Source organism: Ornithodoros turicata, chromosome 10, assembly GCF_037126465.1.
Source record: "Ornithodoros turicata isolate Travis chromosome 10, ASM3712646v1, whole genome shotgun sequence".
In the NCBI taxonomy this organism is placed as follows: domain Eukaryota; kingdom Metazoa; phylum Arthropoda; class Arachnida; order Ixodida; family Argasidae; genus Ornithodoros; species Ornithodoros turicata.
Window position 1 is genome coordinate 14,364,283 of NC_088210.1, and position 20,462 is coordinate 14,384,744.

Consider the following 20,462-nt stretch of genomic DNA (forward strand, 5'->3'; position numbering starts at 1 on the left):
GGATGGGACTTTATTTCCCGATTCGGAAACCTTCAGCAAGATATTCAGAAGATGTTTCGTCCCATTGTCGTTCGAGGGCGTCGTTATTTCCGTAGTTGCGAGAATTCCAAATTTCGAAGTCCCTGGTCTCAAAATAAATGAAATGCCCAGTCGCTTCGTAAACTTACGTACTTCTGCTCTCTGGCAGCATTCCCATTCTAGGTCGTGCTGAAGACTGGGAGGTAGTGGGTTCGAATCCTATCACCGGCTGTGCTGTCTGAGGTTTTCCCAGGGTTTTCCGAAGGCTTTCCAGAAGAATTTCGGCACAGTTCCCCCTGAAGTCGGCCCGGGACGCATACTAACCCCCCTGTTCATCACTCCTTCCTACTGTCCTCTCTCCATCTGTCCACATCTGTACGCCGCTCATAGCCACAGTTGCTTCGCGGCGCTAACACGCAATAATAATAAAAAGAGATTCCCATTCTCGGGAGAATGCCTGTCGTGCCCGTCCCAACGGAAAGACACGACTCGGCGGATTCATCCAGGTTTCCTGACGTTACAGTCAATGTGATCTGACGTTCGAGAAGAGGAAAGGACCGGCTCCGGGCATGCACACACTGTGCCTCCTGTTTTTGTGCCTTGTTTCGATCGAGGTGACCCACTAGCCCATACTCATTAATCCGTGACTTCCGCACTTTCGGTTTGCGTCCACCTATCGCCATCTTTCGGTGGCCGATGAGATTATAGCACCGTTCCTAGACCCCCCCCCCCCCCCCCCCACACACACAGAAGCTTACACATCCTAAATCATATGAATGACGATGGCCTCCAACGCCGTCGAAGGCCCCGGGTTCCATCATCAATTCTCGACAGATGGACCGATTTTCCCCTGCCGAGACCTACGCAGACACCCGCGTCGGTGAGGTGTCTGGTGAACCTCTGGTACGATGGGACATATAGGACAAAGCTTGCGATATTCTTCTTCGGTGACCGGCCGTGGAGGGTCGTGGGCTTGGCGTTCTGTCAAGGTTTGCTCCTCGAAGGGTGCAGAAAGTTTTGTGGGGTCGTCGCCTTTCAGCGGTCGGGGTTGGGTGCCGGTTGCCAACCTGCTACATTGGCACCCAACCCCGACCGCTGAAAGGCGACGACCTGTCCTGTGAGCGACGACCTGTGGGCACTGTCCTTCGGGGCCAAGGAGCTGACGCTGTCCTACCCGGGGACCGAGAACGTCGTGGGGCCTCGCGGGATCCGAGAGGTCTTTGCGCTGGGTTTTTCCCTCGAGGACCTATTCTTCCTGGAAGGAAAAAAAGAAAAAAGAGGAAAAGGCTGGGACCACAGTAAGGAGACAGCTCCTAGGCTTGAGAGTGTGAAATAGATTGAGAACCCGACGGAAATGTCCTTTGGCCGCTTCAGGAACCATGCATGGACGGAGTAGATTTCTCTATATGGATACGTTGCAAGGTTGAAGGATTCTAGTTGGACTGCCACCAGCCTAGTGGCGGCAGATTCCTTGATCCAGTGGTTAGTGTGCTGGCCATGTCATGTCGAGACTAGGAGGTACCCGGGTTCGAATCCCGGGGCCGGATGTGCTGTCTGTTTCTCCTGGGTTTTCCGCAGACGGCTTTCAGAAATATGTCGGCACAGTTCCCTTAGAAGTCGGTCCAGGACGCACATTCCCCCAGGGCGTCAGTCGTGACGTTGTCCACCTCTGCGAGTCCGACAACGACAAGCCCTTTCACCATTACCACCATCCTGCTCGAGGAGCAGCAACATCTTTTTTTTGTTGTTTGTTCAAGGAAATATCTTTCTCTTTTTCCAGCGGCATAATCATCACCGCTATCGTATCCATAGCATCGTGAAGTAGCTCGCGCTTACCTTCTTCTCTTGCTGGCTGCAGGTGTATATCTCCCGTATAGCTGTCTGTGGCCGGACGTAATTCCTCAAAGTGCAAAGTTGTCTGGGAACCAGGTTTTGCGGTTATCGACGCGCACAACATGTCGGGCAGCGACGTGAGATCCGGTGAGTTTCATTCGTCGCACTTTCCATTATACCAGGCAGGGTAGGTCCCTCGATAGATTTACTTTCGAATTCGTTTCACACAGCTGAATCGAAATGACATCTTTTCTTAAGAGTACGAAAAAAATAACAAAAAAAAAAAGAAAAAAAGAAGAAAACAAAAGAATCTGGTCCGTCAGCGCTCACAATATTACTGCGCCACAGGGATGCCTCCGTATTGGCTGTTAAGGCTGGTCGCGTGACACTACGCTGCAGCAGAAAGTGCTCTCTACAGTAGAGTAGAGGGCTTTCCTATTTATGGCGCATGGTGGCGCTGCAGTATTTCTCCGCGCTATAGACCTCTACCCAAGGGGAGGGGGGATATGTTTATTAAAAAGAAGAAGAAGAAAACCGAAACAAATTGGAAGGGGATGGCTGGGTTCCACGAATGGGCACTCGTGCGCTGCCTCCTATAGACCTCTCTCTGTTTGTGAACAAATGACGTCATAGTGTTCGACAACGCCACCAGTTTGGTAGAGTTGAACAACGCTCGAAGCTAGAGGGGAACAAGGTCGCGCCCGAAGGCCACGGTCATGAGGGGAATACGGTGGTCCCTGAAAGGGGCGCGACCTTCGGTCCTACTTTTCTTTCAATACGAGGCAGCGAACAAGTGCCCATTCGTGGAATGGGAACCATACCACAATTACTGGACATGAATCCAAATGGAAGGAATCCGCGCGCACGCGGTCGCTCCCACAGACGCGGACAGACACAGACAGACGTGATGCAGCCGGCTCCCGGATTCGAACCCGGGTCATATCCAAACACAGGAACATGTGACCTCAGTTGTCGCTCCTGTTAGCTAGCTGCTAGCTTGATTATTGTTCCTTATACTTCGCCTCCATGGAATGCCATCCCAAAGCCACGGGAGCTCGTACTCTGTCACGGCACTTCTGTAGCCGCGTTTGAACACGTGATCTCCAAGCACCAGCCAATCAGTGCAGGGCTTACGCTGCCGATGTACCCCTCCTTAGTAAAGCTCGGAGTGTTAGCTCATAAATGTTATCGCAATAAAAAAAAAGCTATAAACAATCATGTTAAGAGAGGAGAATCCAGCCATCCTATTCAGACACTCGGTGATGTACAAACTGAATATTCGATGTTCCCATCATTTCACGAAGCATCCGAACGGGATGGTACGTAGTAGTTCCTGACACAAGAATGATTTTCGGAACAATTTTTGGCGCCAATTCCTTTCCAGCTGCCGACAAACGCAAGGCATCAGCCAAGATGCTTGTGGCGATGTTTCCACGGGTAAGTACATAGAGCCACAACTCCACAATGCACAGAAAATACGTAAAGACGTTCGCCCATTCTGCAGATTCCCAAGACAGCGACCGTGTTGTTGGAGTTCTTCATAAAGCGAGAGAGCAAGGTCTCTCTCAATCGAGATCCGCTGTCTCACTTCTGCCAAGAGGAAGTTGTACTGCACGCCCAGGAATGTCTGTTGAAGCTCAACAAGCAGGTCATCAGCTACCAGGACATCCGCGACATGGTCGAGAACCTGGTCGGCCTGCATACTATGGTACAGTTGCGAACGCATACACAAGTTGACCATAAAGTAACAAGAAAAGACCCAGTGTTATGCGCACGTAAATGTGGTTTTCCCACTGTACTTGACGGGCAAGTGCGAAGTCAGGTGTCTACTTCGGCACAGTGTTGATCTAAAGTCGCTGGACGTGCACAACGCCACCACGCGTATAACGTGTAAATTTCTCAGATGCTCCCTGACATGTTGACACGTAGGGTGGCGCTGCGCGCATGTTCAGTGACCATTGATTTCAATTATAACTGAAGACCATCTGGCAACCCATCTCTGTTTACATACCCCGTTCGCTCTGCCACACACGATCTGGATCGGCACTTAATCATGATCGCGGATCCACGCCGTCCCTGCTTGACATTGATTTTGCAAGGGCGAAAGGAAGCCACTGCGGGGCCTGCGGCAATCTTCCTTGAAGTGTGTAATCCCGTTCACGCACGTGGGACAAATGTCCGCTGTGTTCAGCTGGGTCGCGAGGGCACACTTTGTACGCGCGCAAGGGTGATTACGATTGCAGCCTCATCACGACTGGGCTCGATGTGGATCCTGCGTCAGTGCGAACGGGGCATTTGTTAATCACGATTTCAAGCAATCCTAAATATCTTTCTTGGAGATGATAGTGCTGCAATTATGATATCTGAATAGATGAATGGGCTGGAACGATATCGATTCAGATTACAGGATACGTGCAATAGCGCGTTGTCTGGGTTACTCAGAATCCCGATTGGCGATCAATCGATGGTGATCGATCTCTTTCGTAAATGCCCATTTTTCGTGATCCGGATTAGAGAACCAGCGCTTACGCGGTAAGAACCGTCCACAGTGTGCTCCGCAATCGTGAACTGACTGTGGATTTGAGTGAGCTGTGTGACATAGGGCTCTCCTGTATTCGAATTCGAACGAATGTATTCATGCTGCGTCTGCAGATAGGGTCAACACGTGGTCTCAAATATGGACAATGGTCCGCGAAATCGCGAGTTTGCGGCAGCATCGACCGGCTCTTAGTGGCACAGGAGTGGAACCTTTACCCTTTCTTGTTTATGCAGTGCATCCAGAAGAACCCTGAAGTGGCTAAGGCATTGGGCCAGACGGTACGCAAGCTAACCATCATCCTCGGAGAAGTGGCAACGTGTCTGGAGAAAATCGCCGAGGTATCCGTGACGGACTGGATGGCGGTGGGCGACGCGCTCGTCGATAAACTTGACAAGGTTTGTTTGGAATATCAGGTACCCCGTTAGGTACCACATAACACTATTCTTCCTAAATCCAGATGAAATTCCCCAAACAGCCTCCTTTCTCTACGTTCATCCCGAGGATGCGGGACATCAAGAGCGTCAAAATGATTGGGGCCGGTGGCTTCGGGTAAGACGCTTGAATACCTCGTGAAAGCGAAGGGCAGCACTCAAAGGCTTGGTCTCGATTTCGACAAATTTAGCGACACCTTGGCTCGGCTTGGTTGTGGCTGACCTTGGCTAATCGATGGTGCCCTCGCACGTAGGCACATGAAGTCAGCCAATCGCCGCAGCCAGCGAAGACGTCAGCCAATCGCCGAAGACTGAATTTGAAACACAGGCTTTCTGTGGCTACCGGTGGCTGCCCATGTGGCTGATGACAGCTCGTGTCTATAGCGACGGCCGCTGAAAGCACGGTCGTGATGGTCGCATCCGGAAACCCGTCTATGAAGCCGATACCAATATGTTTGGCGAAATTTTGCGTTCAGAAAAGGCTTAGATGTTAGTGCCACTCCGGGCTCGCGAAAACTGCGTTTATTTTATTTAGTCCATGAATAGAATGTACCTTAAGGGTTCTCTACGCATAATTTCAATCCTGTTTGCGAATGTTATGCATTTCTATCAGTTTTCGAAGGTCTGCTGACCTCCACGAGTTTCGATGACGCGAGGAGCAGGTAACGTCATGTGTTGTCCACAAATTGCAGTGATGTCATGTTCTGGACGGAGCGATCGTCGTCTTGCAACGACGACGGCGTCATAGGAGGGTCACGTGGTGAAGTCGCGTGACGCTGGTCGAAAGAGGGGAAAAATGGGAGAGATGTCTTCCCCCTCGTGATTTCTCGAAGGTCGGTGGATATGTCACGTGATAGAGCCGAGTCACGTGGGGCTCCGCTAACGGAGTGCAAAAAGCGAGCCCCCTCGGAAGACTAGGCGAAGGGTAACAACGTTGCCAGGTGGGAGCCGGGCGCTCCTTCGGAGCATCACATGACGTCACAGTTCTCAAAAATAAAAAGTAATTTTCTCTAACTTTCGCGTCACGTAGAGCCAAAATATTTTACAGGAATGCAAAGTGAAACAGATTTCAGAGTCAAGATTTCTCAACCCTGGTATGAATACACGGAAAAAAGTGTGCCATTTCGGAAAAACGGTTGCGAAGCCAGATGCTCCTTCGGACAGACAGCTTTAATTATTGAAATAAAAACTTTCAGAGCTGTCTACCTGGCGAACTACAAACCTGCCAACTTCATTGCCACGGTAAAGCTCGTTGCCATCGACAGCTTTAGCAAACAGAAGCAGGCGGCTATGGACAAAGTAGTGGCCTCTGTCATCCGAAACCCCTTCTTGGTCAAGTATTACTGCAGCTTCGCTGTCAAGGTCAGAATATCCCCAGCATAGGCCACCATGTGTTACACCAGGCCTGAAAGCTGCGCGAATCTCCAATGGAAAGCTCTTTTTTTTTTGTATGGAAACTTTCAGACCTGGTGTAACACAAAGAGGACTAGTTTCGACTGGTATGCTGATGTAGACACTCATTTTGGTTTCGTTTTTTTTTTCAGGAAGCGTACGTCACTATAATGGAGTACGTGGCTGGCATCGACCTAATGCGCGTAGTGACCAAAGAACAATACCTGGAGATCGACGCCGTACAAGTCATAATGGCGCAGCTAATTCTCGCCCTCGAACACCTTCACCTGAGAGGCTTCCTTCACAGAGACATCAAAGTGTCCAAGTAAGCGTCTCTCAAAATCGCGGCCTCTGTGTACTCTAAATCGAAACTCATTTCACAGCATGCTGATCCTTCCCAACGGACGCGTTAAGGTTATCGACTTTGACACCACCAAAGTCTGCTGCGGTCACTGTAAGTCGATTGCCGTCAAAGGGGGCGCTAAAACTGCAAAAAGTTTTCCTGTCGGATCGAGAGATGTCGTTACCTTAAAGGTATTGCAAAGCAGCATGCGTACAATACACATCTCCCTGTTTACAAACAAATGATGTCATAAGGTACAACCGCGCCGCCTTCTTTGTAGACTGGAAGCACTATAGGAAAAGATGTCACAAGTCACAAGAAAGCCACTTTTAAGTACAGCTTTTCATATTGTGAGGTTTTTATGCCATTCCTTACAATGTATAGCCTTGTTCTGCTCCATTCTCTCCGTTCTACCCGTAGCCCTATCTTTTTGGTATAACCCCTTCTAAAGGTAGCTACCGGACTCTTCCATCTTCAGGAACCTGAAGGGCACGAGTTTCTCTCGGAGTGCACGTGGTGTCCCTATACAAAGCAAGTGCGAACTATGTCGTAATAACAAGTCACATGCCGCACAGGATTATGACATTGACTTTTGAGATGAAGCAAACCAACCAACCATTCTCTCCGCGGCGGACTGTGAAAGCGACACCAAAGCGACTAAAAACGGGACCTCATTTGTGTGCACCATTAATGAAGGGATACGGATTTGTGAAACGGGGGTGTTCTCCGTCCGCGCTACTTTGGTTTCACTATGTCTACCGACGTCATGATTACGTCATCGTGACGTTTCTTTGGTAGAGGTATATTTTATACTGCTGGCTCATTTGTCAGCCTGGGTGCTCAGTACACAAACGCCGCAAATTTCGTTTAAATCCACCCCCGTAGGGTTTTAGGACATCCAGATTTTTTTCCGGGCAATCCTGTGTCTAAGACCCCATACTGATTCCGCAGTTCCCACCATGTAGGGTGGCGAACAAACATGCCAATAACAATGAGAGCTTACGGCGACATCTGTGAACCGCTACTATGACCACGCCGCTTCGCCGGACGTGGTGCATTTTATGCCTAGGTGACTCCCATGGCGATTCTGCTGACAGTTCTGTTACCCATTTCCAAGATGTTCCAATGTTCTTGCATTGTGAGAGAATCTACGTCAGGAACTATCTCGTTCGAACAAACTGTTCAAAGGAAAGTTCAAGAAACAGGCTACTTAGCCCATGACTTAGCCGATAGAGGGTTGGGGGACATGTAACAGTGTTGCTTGACGAATGGGCGATTTTTTTCGTCCAGGCATCGCCCAGTGTGGGTTTCTTACGGAATAAGCTTTGAAATGCCGCTGCCAATATATTAACAGCTTACCCGCTGCTTTGCAGTACCTTTAACAAACGCAACGAACGTTAAGTTAACGACCGCAACGGATGAACCCCGTTTCTTTTATGTTGGCTTCAAGGTAACGGAACCTTTCATTACGTGGGAAGAACTATTTGTCAGTTTAGCGACCCTCTGACCTGATTCAATGTCTTCAATTCACGCACGCAGTTTCAAAGCGTGTGTTACGTGGTTACTTCCGAAGAACATCATTTGAGTTCAACGACGGCGAATCAGCTGGGACTGTTCCGTACATGGCACCGGAGATTCTTAAAAGAAGGCCATACGGTAGGACGCCCGATAGAAGGGCAATGACACAGATTGTACACGGCCTCTCAAGATCTGTAATGACACTTGTACAGCATTTGTAATGAAATTAATGAATTTATACTCTAAAAGTCGCCATTCAATTCCCTTCTGATAGATAGTGGAGGAAGGAATGAGAGAACAGCCATGTGACTGTCTTCCGGAGTAAGACTCTATATAAACTTGTCAGATAGTGATTTCAGAACGCCTACGCAATGTGCGCTTGCCGTGCCGATATGGCCCCCCAAAATGGCGTGTGCAAAAGGAACCTCACATTGGCTTACTCAGAAGACGTGGCGCACTACACTCTAAAACTGAGCTTCACCGCATGGCACGCTGTGCGCCAACCGTTGCCACAAATGATAGTGTTATCACTTCTGATTCGAAGACAGAGAAGGGCGTACGCCCTTTTGTGTCAATTATAATATATCCAAACTGACACAAAAAGGCGTGCGCCCCTCTCGCTTCGAATCAGAAACGATAACACTACCATTCGTGGCAATTAATGGCTGCCGCAGAGCGTGCGATGCGGTGAAGCTCTGACATTAGAGTGTAGCTCGAGACAAGGCTGAAACTTCTACAATGCCACACTCTTAAAAATGAACTTCACCGCATAGCATGCTCCTACACTCTTAAAAATGAACTTCACCTCATAGCACGCTCCTAGCCAACCACTATCTCGAATGATATAGTGGTCTGATATAGTGGAATGATATAGTCTCGTCACTGCGAAAGATTCTGCCCATTGCGAGTATATTCGTCTATCTGAATGTGAGTGTGACAGGTAACGATGTAAGATGGAAGAATGTGTTGAGAGTGTGTACCTTGGGGGGGGGGGGTACCTACATTTCTTAGCGTGGCTTGGTAGGTTGATGATGCGATGATGATGATTGCGATGCTACACCCCAAGAACAGAACTTAACCGCACAGCACGCTGTGCTCCAACCATTGCCACGAATGGTCGGGTCAACGTTTCCGATGTGAAGGTAGAGAGAGAGAGAGGAGGGGGGTATGCTGTTTTTGTGCCAATTATCATACATCAAAACTGACGCAAGAAGGCGTGCGCCCCCTCTCTCTTCGAATAGGAAGCGATAACCATATCCTTCGTGGTTGGCGCACAGAGTGTTATGCGGTGAAGTGCTGTTTTTCAGAGCCTGTGGTGTAACTGGTCGTTAGTAGTATGGTGTGGATCCGAATCCCCCCGACGGAGCAGTCTTATATCAACTGCAATTCTCTAAGTAGTCTCTAGAGACTCAGCGTGAATCATTTAGGACGTGCGGTGGACTGGTGGTCATCTGGCATCGTCATGTACAAGCTGTTAACGGGACGGGTTCCGTTCCGCGGCAAGACGAAGCAGGTATTGCGGGAACGCATCATCTCTTCCCCTCTGAAGTGGCCAAGAGTGGAGGATTTCCCGCACTCTGCGACGCCGAGCTCCAAGGACATGACGTACCGCATGCTGAAGAAGAACCCCTTGGAACGACTCGGCTCCAGGTCTTACAACGACTTAAAGACCCACCCGTTCTTTGAGGACTTCAACTGGAAAGATCTGTACAAGAAGAAACAGCTGTGTAGCATCCCTGCCGTGAAGGAAATGTTGAACAACGAGTATTGCGCCAGCCCAAAATCGGAGACTGGCAAGAAGAGGCATCTGCGAATTGAAGACATGACGGATGTCAGTGTAGAAAGCCAGAAGCCCCTCATGTGCTACGCGTCACCATCCTTCAGAAAGCTCATGACCATGGTGAGCTCTGTTACAAGACATTCATCTCGGTATAGTGTTGGTATCTTTGGCACGTTTTACTGCCTGTGACCGCTTGTGTGTACTACAATAACCTAGCTGTCTGCGAAACTCTTAAACTCTAAGGAACGCTTTGCAGAGTTAAAATACAGTTACCTTGGGACCAACTCAAAAGGAACGGGATTCGATCCGTTGCTTCGTTCGTGATTTATTACTTGTTTATTTTTTGTTATTTCTGTTACCTTGGCGAGTACAGGATATAGTGTTTGGGGGCCCAGTAGCAGACTACAGCTAGGGCCTCCCAATAAGTTAATGGCAGATTGGGCCAGTTTGGTGCATGACAGACGTCCGTGAACTTGGGGCAAGCACACAAAGACAGGAGTCTGTGTGTGAGGAGTGTGGTGTGCCGTCCTCCTGTCCGTGTGTGTTTTCTCGGAGTTGACGAACGTCTAAATACAAGGTATGTGCAAATAAAGGTAAGTGGCATTTGCACACGTACCTCGTTCTCTACCTAACTGATGTGCTCCCGGTTGTGCATGATGGAGCATTTATGCGTGCGAAAACTGCAGAAAAATCGGATGTCATAAACCGCGTAAAGAAAAAGAAAAACTGGCATGTAAAAACAAGAACAAAAAAAGGGCAGATATGATGCACATCACACATAATCAACGAAAGCGACAGATTTTATTTGAGCTCGTCTATCACTACTCGCTTGATTCGCTCTGTCCAATGCAGTCCGCAATAAGATCTTCTTGGTCAGCACAAGGGTGTTGTGCTTGATATGCTTCAGGATGTTGCTTGGCAGAAGGGTGTTGAAGGGCCGTAAGGTGTGCCCTACGGTCACTGTAGCACGTAGAGGTTCGTTCACTGGTTTCAGCAAGGAACGCATGTGTCCTGGCACATTGGGGGAACTGTACATGGACACCACCACGATGCGTTTCTTCTTCGTTTCTTGTCTTCTGTGTTTCGGCGATGTGATGGGACAAGGCCAGTATGAAATTGAGCCCTTAAAGGAGTACAGAGGGCCTTCCAAAAAAATTTCAGATTAAGACGCCTGATGAAAGTGTATGTGTCATTTTACCGAATGGCGCTAAAGGTCTTGATGTATGCAATTTGTTTCCCAGAAAAAAACTCGCATAAACCTGGGTCAGCGCCTTCACCTTTAACTCGCCACTCCGTGTATTATGAGGAGGAGAAGGATGATGCCACGTCACCGATGACGTTATAAGGAGAACTCGTTCTGGTTCACCCGCCAGTGGGGCTCAACACCTTGTCCCTTTGCCGCCGCAAACCAGTTTTGCCAGTTCTCCCGGGGAGCCAGGAGAAAGGCTCTTTCAGAACCCCAAACAGCCGTGCAGCAGATGACAGAAGAGTAGCAGACATTTCTCTAGACCAATCAGAGAGCGTTCTCCTTATAGCGTCAGCGCGAGGTTCCAGGCAGATCTCAGGCTGGTACAGCTCTTCACCACCGTTGCACATGGTCGATTTCTGCGATAATGATGACTCTGTGGTGTAAATTACTTCGCATGGTGCATCTTACTGGCCTACTTAACAGTTTTATAGGAAGAAAACAGGGTGTTAGAAATGACTTCCGTGCTACTTTAAAGGAGCCCAGAAAGCCATCCAAAAGATTTTCTGATTCTGGCGAATTACGAAACGATATAACTTGATGTGACAACTAACACAGGCAAAATTACTGTACCAGCTCCTGCGGCATAGTGGTTAGGATGATCGCTTTTCATGCAGAGACTGGGAGGTGACACGGGTTCGAATCCTGTCACCGGCTGTGCTGCCTGATGTTTTTCTCTGGGTTTTCCGAAGACTTTTCTTGCGAATGTCGGCCCCCCGTGTCTCCCGCTCCGTCTCTCTAACCCCCGTGTCTCCCACTCCTTCCTGCTGTCCACGTCTGTGTGCCGCTGATAGCCACAGTTGCTTCGCGGCGCTAACACGGAATTAAAAAAAAAATCTCTGTACGCGGTATTTTTTGTTGGACTAAAACGTCCCCGAAAGTCGACGCGCGCGTTCCCGCTCCACTCGCTCTTCAGGCCGAAACGAGGAGGAGGATAGTGATGTCATCAGGGTTACAAGAGAGACCACGCTGCGATTGGGGGCCGGCGATTTTCACACTTTTTTTTTCGTTTCTACTCCGAGCTCTCTCTGTAGCAGACAAGGCTTCTCCAAGCAAGCAAACCGGTTAGCGGGTTGCACCACGATGACAGCAAAACGACTCTGGCGGATAGTTGCGGGCACTGCCACTGTTGCGCGCAGTCGCAATTTTCAAAATCGAATTTCATGATATGTATATGCATCTGTCGAGTGAATCACTTTGAATGGTGCATTTTAGCAGTCAGATTAACGACTTTGCTTGAAAAAATGTTCGCGACTGAGGCACTTTCTGTGCTCCTTTAACAGCTGTCACTGTAAAAATATCGGCTTCTGTGCACTAGAATAGGGCAACATGTCTGTCTCAGGGAAGTTGTATACTTGTACCGCTAGGGGAGCTATCGGTGCCGAAACCGGAACGATACCTGATATGAATGCTCACCAGTTGTGCCCCTGGCGGTACCCTGCACACGAGGCTATAAGCAGGACTTCTGTATCTGGGTGGCATTGACACTGCTTACCGTGTGAAATCTCCTGCGACATAGATATTCCATAGCAGACGACAGGTAAAGACGCTGACGATGTCGTCTGCTAAGTGGACAGTATGCCGCCCTCGATACTGCGGCACCGTGTGAATGCTCAACATAACACGGGACGGATCTTGGGCTCCGTGAGCGGTGTTTTTGCTTTTTGTTCCACAAAATCTTCCGTGAGCATGTCGCTCGTGTGAATAGACGGGTGACGGTATCTTCCGTTCTGCGAGGAGAAAGCTTTTGCACTTTAGTGCCCCTTCAAAATATGTAGTCCGCGAACTTCTTTTTCTAGGTGAACCAAAGCAAGACGCAAGTGAAAGTGAGCGAGTCTTTTATGGAGACGAGCGGGATGCTGTCATCGGGCATCGACTACTATGGAAGTCGAACATCGGGCAATGCTTCATTCTCAATCTCCAGAACTGCGATGCACAGTGAGTACCGTATTTTCACGCGTATTAGCCGCACCGCAGATAAGCCGCAGGACTCGTTTTTAGATAGATTTTGAAAATATTTTTGCAGATAAGCCGTGGTACGATACGGGAGTAGGAGTCGCGCAGGTTGCGCCATCGCGATTGTACTTGCTTTTCTGTAATAACATGACACTTTAGAATGCTATCAATTGGAAGGACGTGCAGCACGCCAAAACTTATTTACCTGTTGCGTCCAATAATTCGGCCACCATCCGCCAGCCCTTGTTTTTCACGTGAATGTTCTTATACACTTTAGACCTCATGTCCCAGAGCGAGGGACGCTCTTCCACTAAAGATATTAGCTTTTCGTTGAATTCCACGCTTAGTGGTGTTCCAGGAGACATGAATCACTGTCATCCCTTTTGTTAAAGCTACGCGGGGAAATGTATTTGGAAGGTCAGTCCACACGAATGTGGACCCGCTGCTGTTCAGTATTGTTCGTGCACTGACAGGGCGGTCCTGTTCCGAAAAACATTACTCGCTGTCGTCCCTTTCGTTTAATCCGTGGTATGGGGAAAGTACCAGGGAAAAATAGTCACCAGATAAGCCGCAGAGCGTCCGCGAAGAAAAAAAATCGCGCATAAGCCGCGGCTAATACGCGTGAAAATACGGTAAATCGTTTTTTACTGCTCTTCTCTCATTTATGTGGAAGCGTAAGGAAAGCCACCCATGCAGGTCCAGACAGCAAGGACAGCCAGAACCAAGCTGTGGAGAAAGTCGACCTCATTGTCTTCCGAAAGAAGAAGTTCCACAAGTTTTGGGGATTTGGGATGTCGTTTCGAGCGGTCGAAGGAGAAGACGGTAACCGCTACGTTTATGTCGATGTAAGCCTTGTCGATGTCTTACTTCTTTTCAGTGGGTAGTCGGCCAGTAGAGATTAACACAGCCCTGGCTTGGCTAGCCCGAGGCCCGTTCTATGCATTGTAAATATAATTTATTGAGGAAAGAGAAGGTGCGCCGGCAGCACAGCAAGTAAAACCAGTTTAGAAACACATGACGTTTCTGGGCCCATAAGGGACTCAGTATTAGGATAGAGCTTCACAATCAACATTTCGTTATACAGGGTGTCCCACCGAAAAAGGGCCAGGGGCAAAAAAAAAAAGACGGAGTGCTGGACACAAATGGAACCAATTGTACGTGTTTAGCAGTTGTGTGGTCTATCCAAAAATATTTTTTTCATCGCCCCTTGTTAATTAATTAGCGATAATTAATTTTCTAACTTTTCAATTATAAAAGCTACGAAGTTGTCTCAATGAGAACATCTGATCTCTTCGGTCGCCTGGTACCAAAGCCGTTTTCAGAACAAAAATCCGTTCGATAGATCGTTCACAAAAAAATCGTGAAGGAACACCATTTTTTTCTTTATTTTGTTTGTTGCGCATCTCTAGAGGCGCGTCTTTCCTTCACCCCCAAAACGAGACGACGAAAGAGCCCACTATCGCCTCTTGCGTCCTGGAAAAAGATTAAAAGAAAACAGAAATAGCAACCCAAGATAAGGGCAGTTGCGATAGTCATCCCATACATTTCTTTTTGTTTCCGCAAGTTAAAACTCATCTTCGACGCATGAGGCGGCACTGTGCTCTTTCACTCTCTCACATTGGGAATGAAGGAAATCCGCATCTTCGAGGATGCGCAATGAACAAAATAAAGAAAAAAAATGGTGTTCCTTCACGAATTTTTTGTGAACGATCTATCGAACGGATTTTTGTTCTGAAAACGGCTTTGGTATCAGGCGACCGAAGAGATAAGATGTTCTCATTGAGACAACTTTGTAGCTTTTATAATTGAAAAGTTATAAAATTAATTACCGCTAATTAATTAACAAGGGGCGATGAAAAAATATTTTTGGATAGACCACACAACTGCTAAACACGTACAATTGGTTCCATTTGTGCCCAGCACTCCGTCTTTTTTTTAGCCCCTGGCCCTTTTTCGGTGGGACACCCTGTATATTAAAGAGAAGGGCGTGGCAGTCCGGAGTGTAACAATAGGTACCACAACTACCGGAAACAATGGCAGCGTGCAGGGCTTAGGATCCTGTCTGCCAGCTGCTTTTATTTATTGTGATGCCGGTGTGCCTCTTGTTTTCAGAATAGTGGGGGTCCATCCTGAGCGTCTCTACCATTTTCAGCACAGTGAATATTCAAAAGCGAAACTGAGAGGCTGGTGGAACGAACGATTATTGGGTTATTGGCAATGGATTACAGAACGGACGGGCCTGGTCGTCGCATGGAACAGATTAAGATCGGGCCTCATTTTGGAATGTCCGAGCTGGTCCGAGCCGAAAAATAGCGGTCCGTGCCATTCCGTAGAGCAAAAGTTTTTGTAAATTGTACGCATGTATCTCTGTAACCATGTAATGCGCTAATGCCTCTTCACGTCTCAGACGCAAAGGCATGTGCCTGACGCACAGAGGCTGAATTTCATCGACTAGGCCTCTATGTGCTCTACACTAGGCTTGAACTTCACGAATTCTCGTATTGAAAGGTCGAGCTGAACTTAGGTTACCTACAGGAACGATGCTGGCTACATATAAGCTAGAATCCAGAACGGTGGCCATGCATATGTCATTGTATAGAGCCACAGGGGTGACATCCAATGTATTGCTTCGTGGACGAGAGCGTGCTGGACGTACGCAATGCATCCTGGAGACAGGTCCTGGTGGCATGTCGCAGCAAACGTCAAGGCACACGTGACATTAAAGATGACGGCGCCCGTGTTAGGCGCCACACCATTTGTAAACAATGTGGTGGTTGTCATACCTATCACGAGCGTGTGGACTTGGAACGGGTCCGATCCTAGTGTTCTGTATATGCGCGGCATGAAGCGCACTTCTGCATTTTTCAATACCGATTCACTGAATTGTGGCCCTCAACAGTTTTCGGGAGTGTTCCACTGACAACATTTGTCTTCAGTGCACTATGCACTGTGCTATGCACCATGCACGTGGCACGTGCGTGCACGGGCGGCTTGGACTAAAAGCGCTGCTGCACGAGCTCAATTCAAGCCCTATAATTCAAGTAATTTGAAGTAAACTTGTTTTTGCATTTTAGTGCCCCTTTAGAACTCAGAGCCGATGCGATGTACTGCGGAGAAATGGGCTGCCATGTTGCGGAAAAAGCACCGCATAGTTTACGCTTGCAAAATACTTTCATCTCTTGGCTTTATGACGAGAAAGGATATGTCGGTAAGCGGCAAAACGACATGTAAACAAAGTCACATGACCTCATAATGACGTTTTCTATGACGTGCGACCCCAGGACAAGGTGACGGTTTTGCAAAGAGCACCCGCTTGAGTGTAGTTACAAATATGGCTTATTTATGTCACCCCTGATATGTCTGCTAGTAAATAGCACATAAATACCACGCATATCGAAGAATTCTATCCAAGCAGTCCGTGGAACGAAGTGAATTTCGTGCGTCTGCTGGTGATTGGAAATGTTCCTAATGGCAGTTAATCTGATTGCGTCCAGAACGTCCGCAAAGACAGTCCAGCGGACCGCTCCCAAGTACTACCCCTCGACGTTATCCTGTCCGTGAACGGCACTACCGTGTCCGACGTCCCTGTCGCTCAAGTGAACAAGCTGGTCAACGGCTCCGAAGACCAGTTGGTGCTGTCCGTTATGTCCTCAAGTTCCTATCGCCTGTTGACCACGCGGCGGGACATGGTCTCTTTTATGAAATCTATCGTCAAGGAGAACCTTCTGGTATGTGCGAATCCTGTCCTGTGCGGATTGAATCGACCCTTTGGCCTCTCCCTGCTCGAAGCCAATACGTGGGATGACAGGGGAAAACAATTCATCAAAGTCTACGTACTCTCGGTAAGGGAAGGAACGTCCAGCACACATCCTGGGTATGTGTTTATTGCTGATAGGGAATCATCGGGGCTCTATGGAGATTGTACTGCACCGCTTAAAGGGACGGTCGCATCCGGAAACCCATCTATGACACCGATACCACTATGTTCACCACTTTTCTCAAGGTCGCGCCCTCATTGGTTCTTAGGGAGTGACGTGATCTTGTTTTTCCAGAAAGGGAATTCCGGCATACTCCCAACATCCAGCGTCTGCTCTTGTCATGTATTCAGTCGAATAACAGTACAGTTGAATAACTACGCCACTCTTTAGCGTGGTATCTTCGATACTGTAGTCATGCAGTCGTGGTCCACAAGGAATAAAAGGACACTATATAGTTTCGAAATCGACTGGAACGGATGTAACCATTCCCTTAAAGTGGGACTCCGAAACAAAATCGAAACGAAATTGTGACATAGCAGTAACCCTCCGGGTTACCTGGGGTCTCAGGAACATACATACGAAATATCGCATTCCCAAAGTGTGCAGATTTTATTCGAACGAATTATTACGTGGTGAGTGCTTCGCCTTTATGAAGCAAGAGGGTGCTGAAAGCAACACTGCTGACGTCATCCGGCATGGAAGAATGCAAGCTTCGTAGCAGACGACAATGCTGGGTGACGTCACAGTCCGCTGTGCGCTTTGTGTGTTGGTTTCTGTTTGGCATTGTCATCATTTACGAATTAATTACTCGCACAAAATAAGCGTTGAATGAATGAAATGTTGTATTCGGCATCAAGGGTGCGGTCCCTGTTCGGTATGATGCTCACCTATTTTTTTTTTTCGAATCCTTGCGAAGTCTCCCTTTAAGGGATACGATCTCGTGGAACATGGCCGCCTTATTACAAGCAACAAAGTGTTGCAAAGCTACGCTGCCAACCGGCATGTCCGCTGTTCTGCGTACCATAGACCGACCGTGATGGGAACGCCAGGAAACAAAAGATGGACACCATCGTATAGTCGTTCGTACATTGGCGGACGGACAGGCGTTTTCATCATGTGTTCACCTATAGAACGCAGTCCAGAAGTGTGGTATATGCATTTTAAAGGTACTGTGAAGCAGCAAGAATACAATTTTATACTGCAGGCTCATTTGACAACCTGGGTGCTCAGAATACAAACGCCAAAAATTTCTTTCAAATCCACCTCGTAGTTTGTTTCAGAAAAATTAATTTTACGCGCAACCCTGTGTCTAAGACACACCTCCGCAGTTCCCGTCATATAGGGCGGCGAACATAAGCATGCCAATAACAATGGGAGCGTATAGCGACATCTGTGGACAGCTACCGTCACCACGCCCACGTATTTTATTAGTCCCAGAGGCTATTGCGACCCTTCTACCAGAAGTCGAGCATAGCCCACCCTGTCTAAAAAATAGGATATGGCTGTTACCACTACTACCACCACCACCACCACCACTACTACTACCACCACGTCGGCTCGCCGGACGGGGTGCATTTTTGCATAGGTCATTCTGCTGACATCTTTACATGTCCACGATGTACCAATGTTCTTGCAATTTGAGAGTATATATGTCAGGAGCTGTCTCATCTGAAGAAACTTTTAAAGAAAAGTTCAGGAAACCGGCTACTTAACTCATTACTTAGCCGATAGATGGTTGGGGACATGTTGTTGCTCGACGAATGGGCGACTGTTCCACACTAGGCGTCGCAAATTTCAGTCGTGATTGCTCTCGTACATAAAATTTGCACTGTGGGTTTCTTCCGGAATAAGCTTTCGAATGCCGCTTCCAACATTAGCACTTGCCTGCTGCTTTATATAGTACCTAACTCCCGCATGTATTTAGTTACCGATGTAATAGGTATAATATTGTTCTTCTACGCTTCGTAGTTCTATTTACAATTTATTGCTCAATACTTCTCCTTCATAACGTGTGCAGCGATAATACAAAAACGCACTTTTTTTTCCAATACGGGCGAGTAGACGCACAGTCATCCATTGTTACGTCATCTGAAGAATAGTTGCACCCAATCAGACGCTAACGCTGAGGTACACACAACGTTCTGCTTTACACTCTTTAAAATGAACTTCACCACATGGCACGCTCCTAGCCAACCATCATCCAGAATGACGACGTTCTCGTCCCTGATTTGTTGAAAACTGGAGGCGGAGCCTATTTTTTAGCCATAATGCAGTATATAATGATTACATAATAGGCTCGGCCTCCTTCATCAACAAATGAGAAGCGAGAACGTTGTCATTGGGGATGATGTTTGGCTAGCAGCGTGCTATACATGTAGTGAAGATACGGACCTATCAGATTCATCGATACAAAAGGTGTCACAGCCAACAAGTTAAAATCGCCGTTTGGAGCCGACACAGTCGGCGGGCTAGCTTGGTAGAGTTCGTAGCCCCTTTAAAGCAACAAACTTAACATCCGTTGACTTCCTCTTAGCAAGCTGATGTGGCTCCTGCCAACCGACGACCTCTCTTCCCTGGCGACGTGCTGACGCACATCGACGGCGTAGCGATAACAAACACGGCCAAGAAAGAAGTGATGCGAATGCTGTCCAACAACAAGAAAGACGTGACACTCTCCGTTGTTCCGCTCTCACCGTTCCGCATGAAGCGGATCCAGATCAGCAAGCTGCACGAGACGGCCATTTCGGACTTCAACATGGTCACCAAGTCAACAGCGGCCGAGATTGAACCGGATTCAGACTAATTTCATCTATATTTGATTCCTCCCCCGCGCGCACGAAATGGTTATAATGTTTCGATTTCTTACAATCAATAGTGGCGTGCTATATACGGCACCCGATATTTCGATGACAACGTGATGATACGAAATATAAAGGTAATTACGTGTTGCATGCGCTTGTGCAATGTATTTATTAGGAATACCATATTGCACTAGGAGGTGACATTCTGTAATGACTGATTACCAATGACATTCGGGACATTCAATGACATTCATTCGGGATGGTTGTTGGGTAAGAGCGTGCTGTGCGGTGAAATTCTGTTCGGTGAAGAGTATGACACACGTTGCATGTACCCAAAGCGCTACACAAATGGCGTACGCCCCAAATCTTCCACAAATCAGGAGCCAAGGGTGACGTCGTACCTAAGTGGGTCGTGGTAGTGGAAACACGGCTAGCTGGGGTCAGCGGTATATTTGACATGCTGCTATAACGTTCACTTCACAGACCTGGAGGCGTACGCCTTTTTGGGACACCTACGCAGTTAATTGTACTGTCACAAAAAGGCCCCGCGCTTCCACAAAAGGAGCGATAATGGTATTCCGTGCTATGATGCAATGGTGTGTGTTATTCTCCAAGAGATTGATGACGTCATCGTGGGTGGGCATCTCTCTCCTAGTAACCTCTGCTCTTCTACTGAACTGCCAGCACCTGTGCAGGCACCTGTGGTGAGGAGACTTGATGGTAGAATGGGCACCCGATGTCGTCATACTTCTCGAAACTAGAAATCACAAGGGGGGGGGAGGGAGAGAGAGGGACTTGTGCGGGGGCGATACCTTCTCTCAGCGTCGAAGTCTGGGAGGTGCCTGTA

General features: G+C 48.1%; 1 protein-coding gene across 2 annotated transcripts; it reads left to right on the forward strand.

Annotated features, from left to right (window-relative positions):
* The first annotated feature begins 1,835 nt into the window (after positions 1–1,835).
* Positions 1,836–19,742, forward strand: LOC135370137 (microtubule-associated serine/threonine-protein kinase 2-like). Of its 2 annotated transcripts, none has more exons than XM_064603824.1 (14): positions 1,836–1,998; positions 3,236–3,288; positions 3,356–3,559; positions 4,624–4,785; positions 4,848–4,939; positions 6,018–6,183; positions 6,366–6,538; positions 6,597–6,667; positions 8,096–8,212; positions 9,502–9,974; positions 12,900–13,038; positions 13,753–13,901; positions 16,551–16,898; positions 19,348–19,742. In XM_064603824.1, exons 1-14 carry the CDS (start codon positions 1,974–1,976, stop codon positions 19,615–19,617), a joined length of 2,442 nt encoding a protein of 813 aa, XP_064459894.1. In that variant the 5' UTR covers positions 1,836–1,973; the 3' UTR covers positions 19,618–19,742. The 2 variants fall into 2 exon arrangements, with proteins under 2 accessions (XP_064459894.1, XP_064459895.1); XM_064603825.1 differs by having other exon boundaries at positions 4,866–4,939.
* Positions 19,743–20,462: the final 720 nt, after the last annotated feature.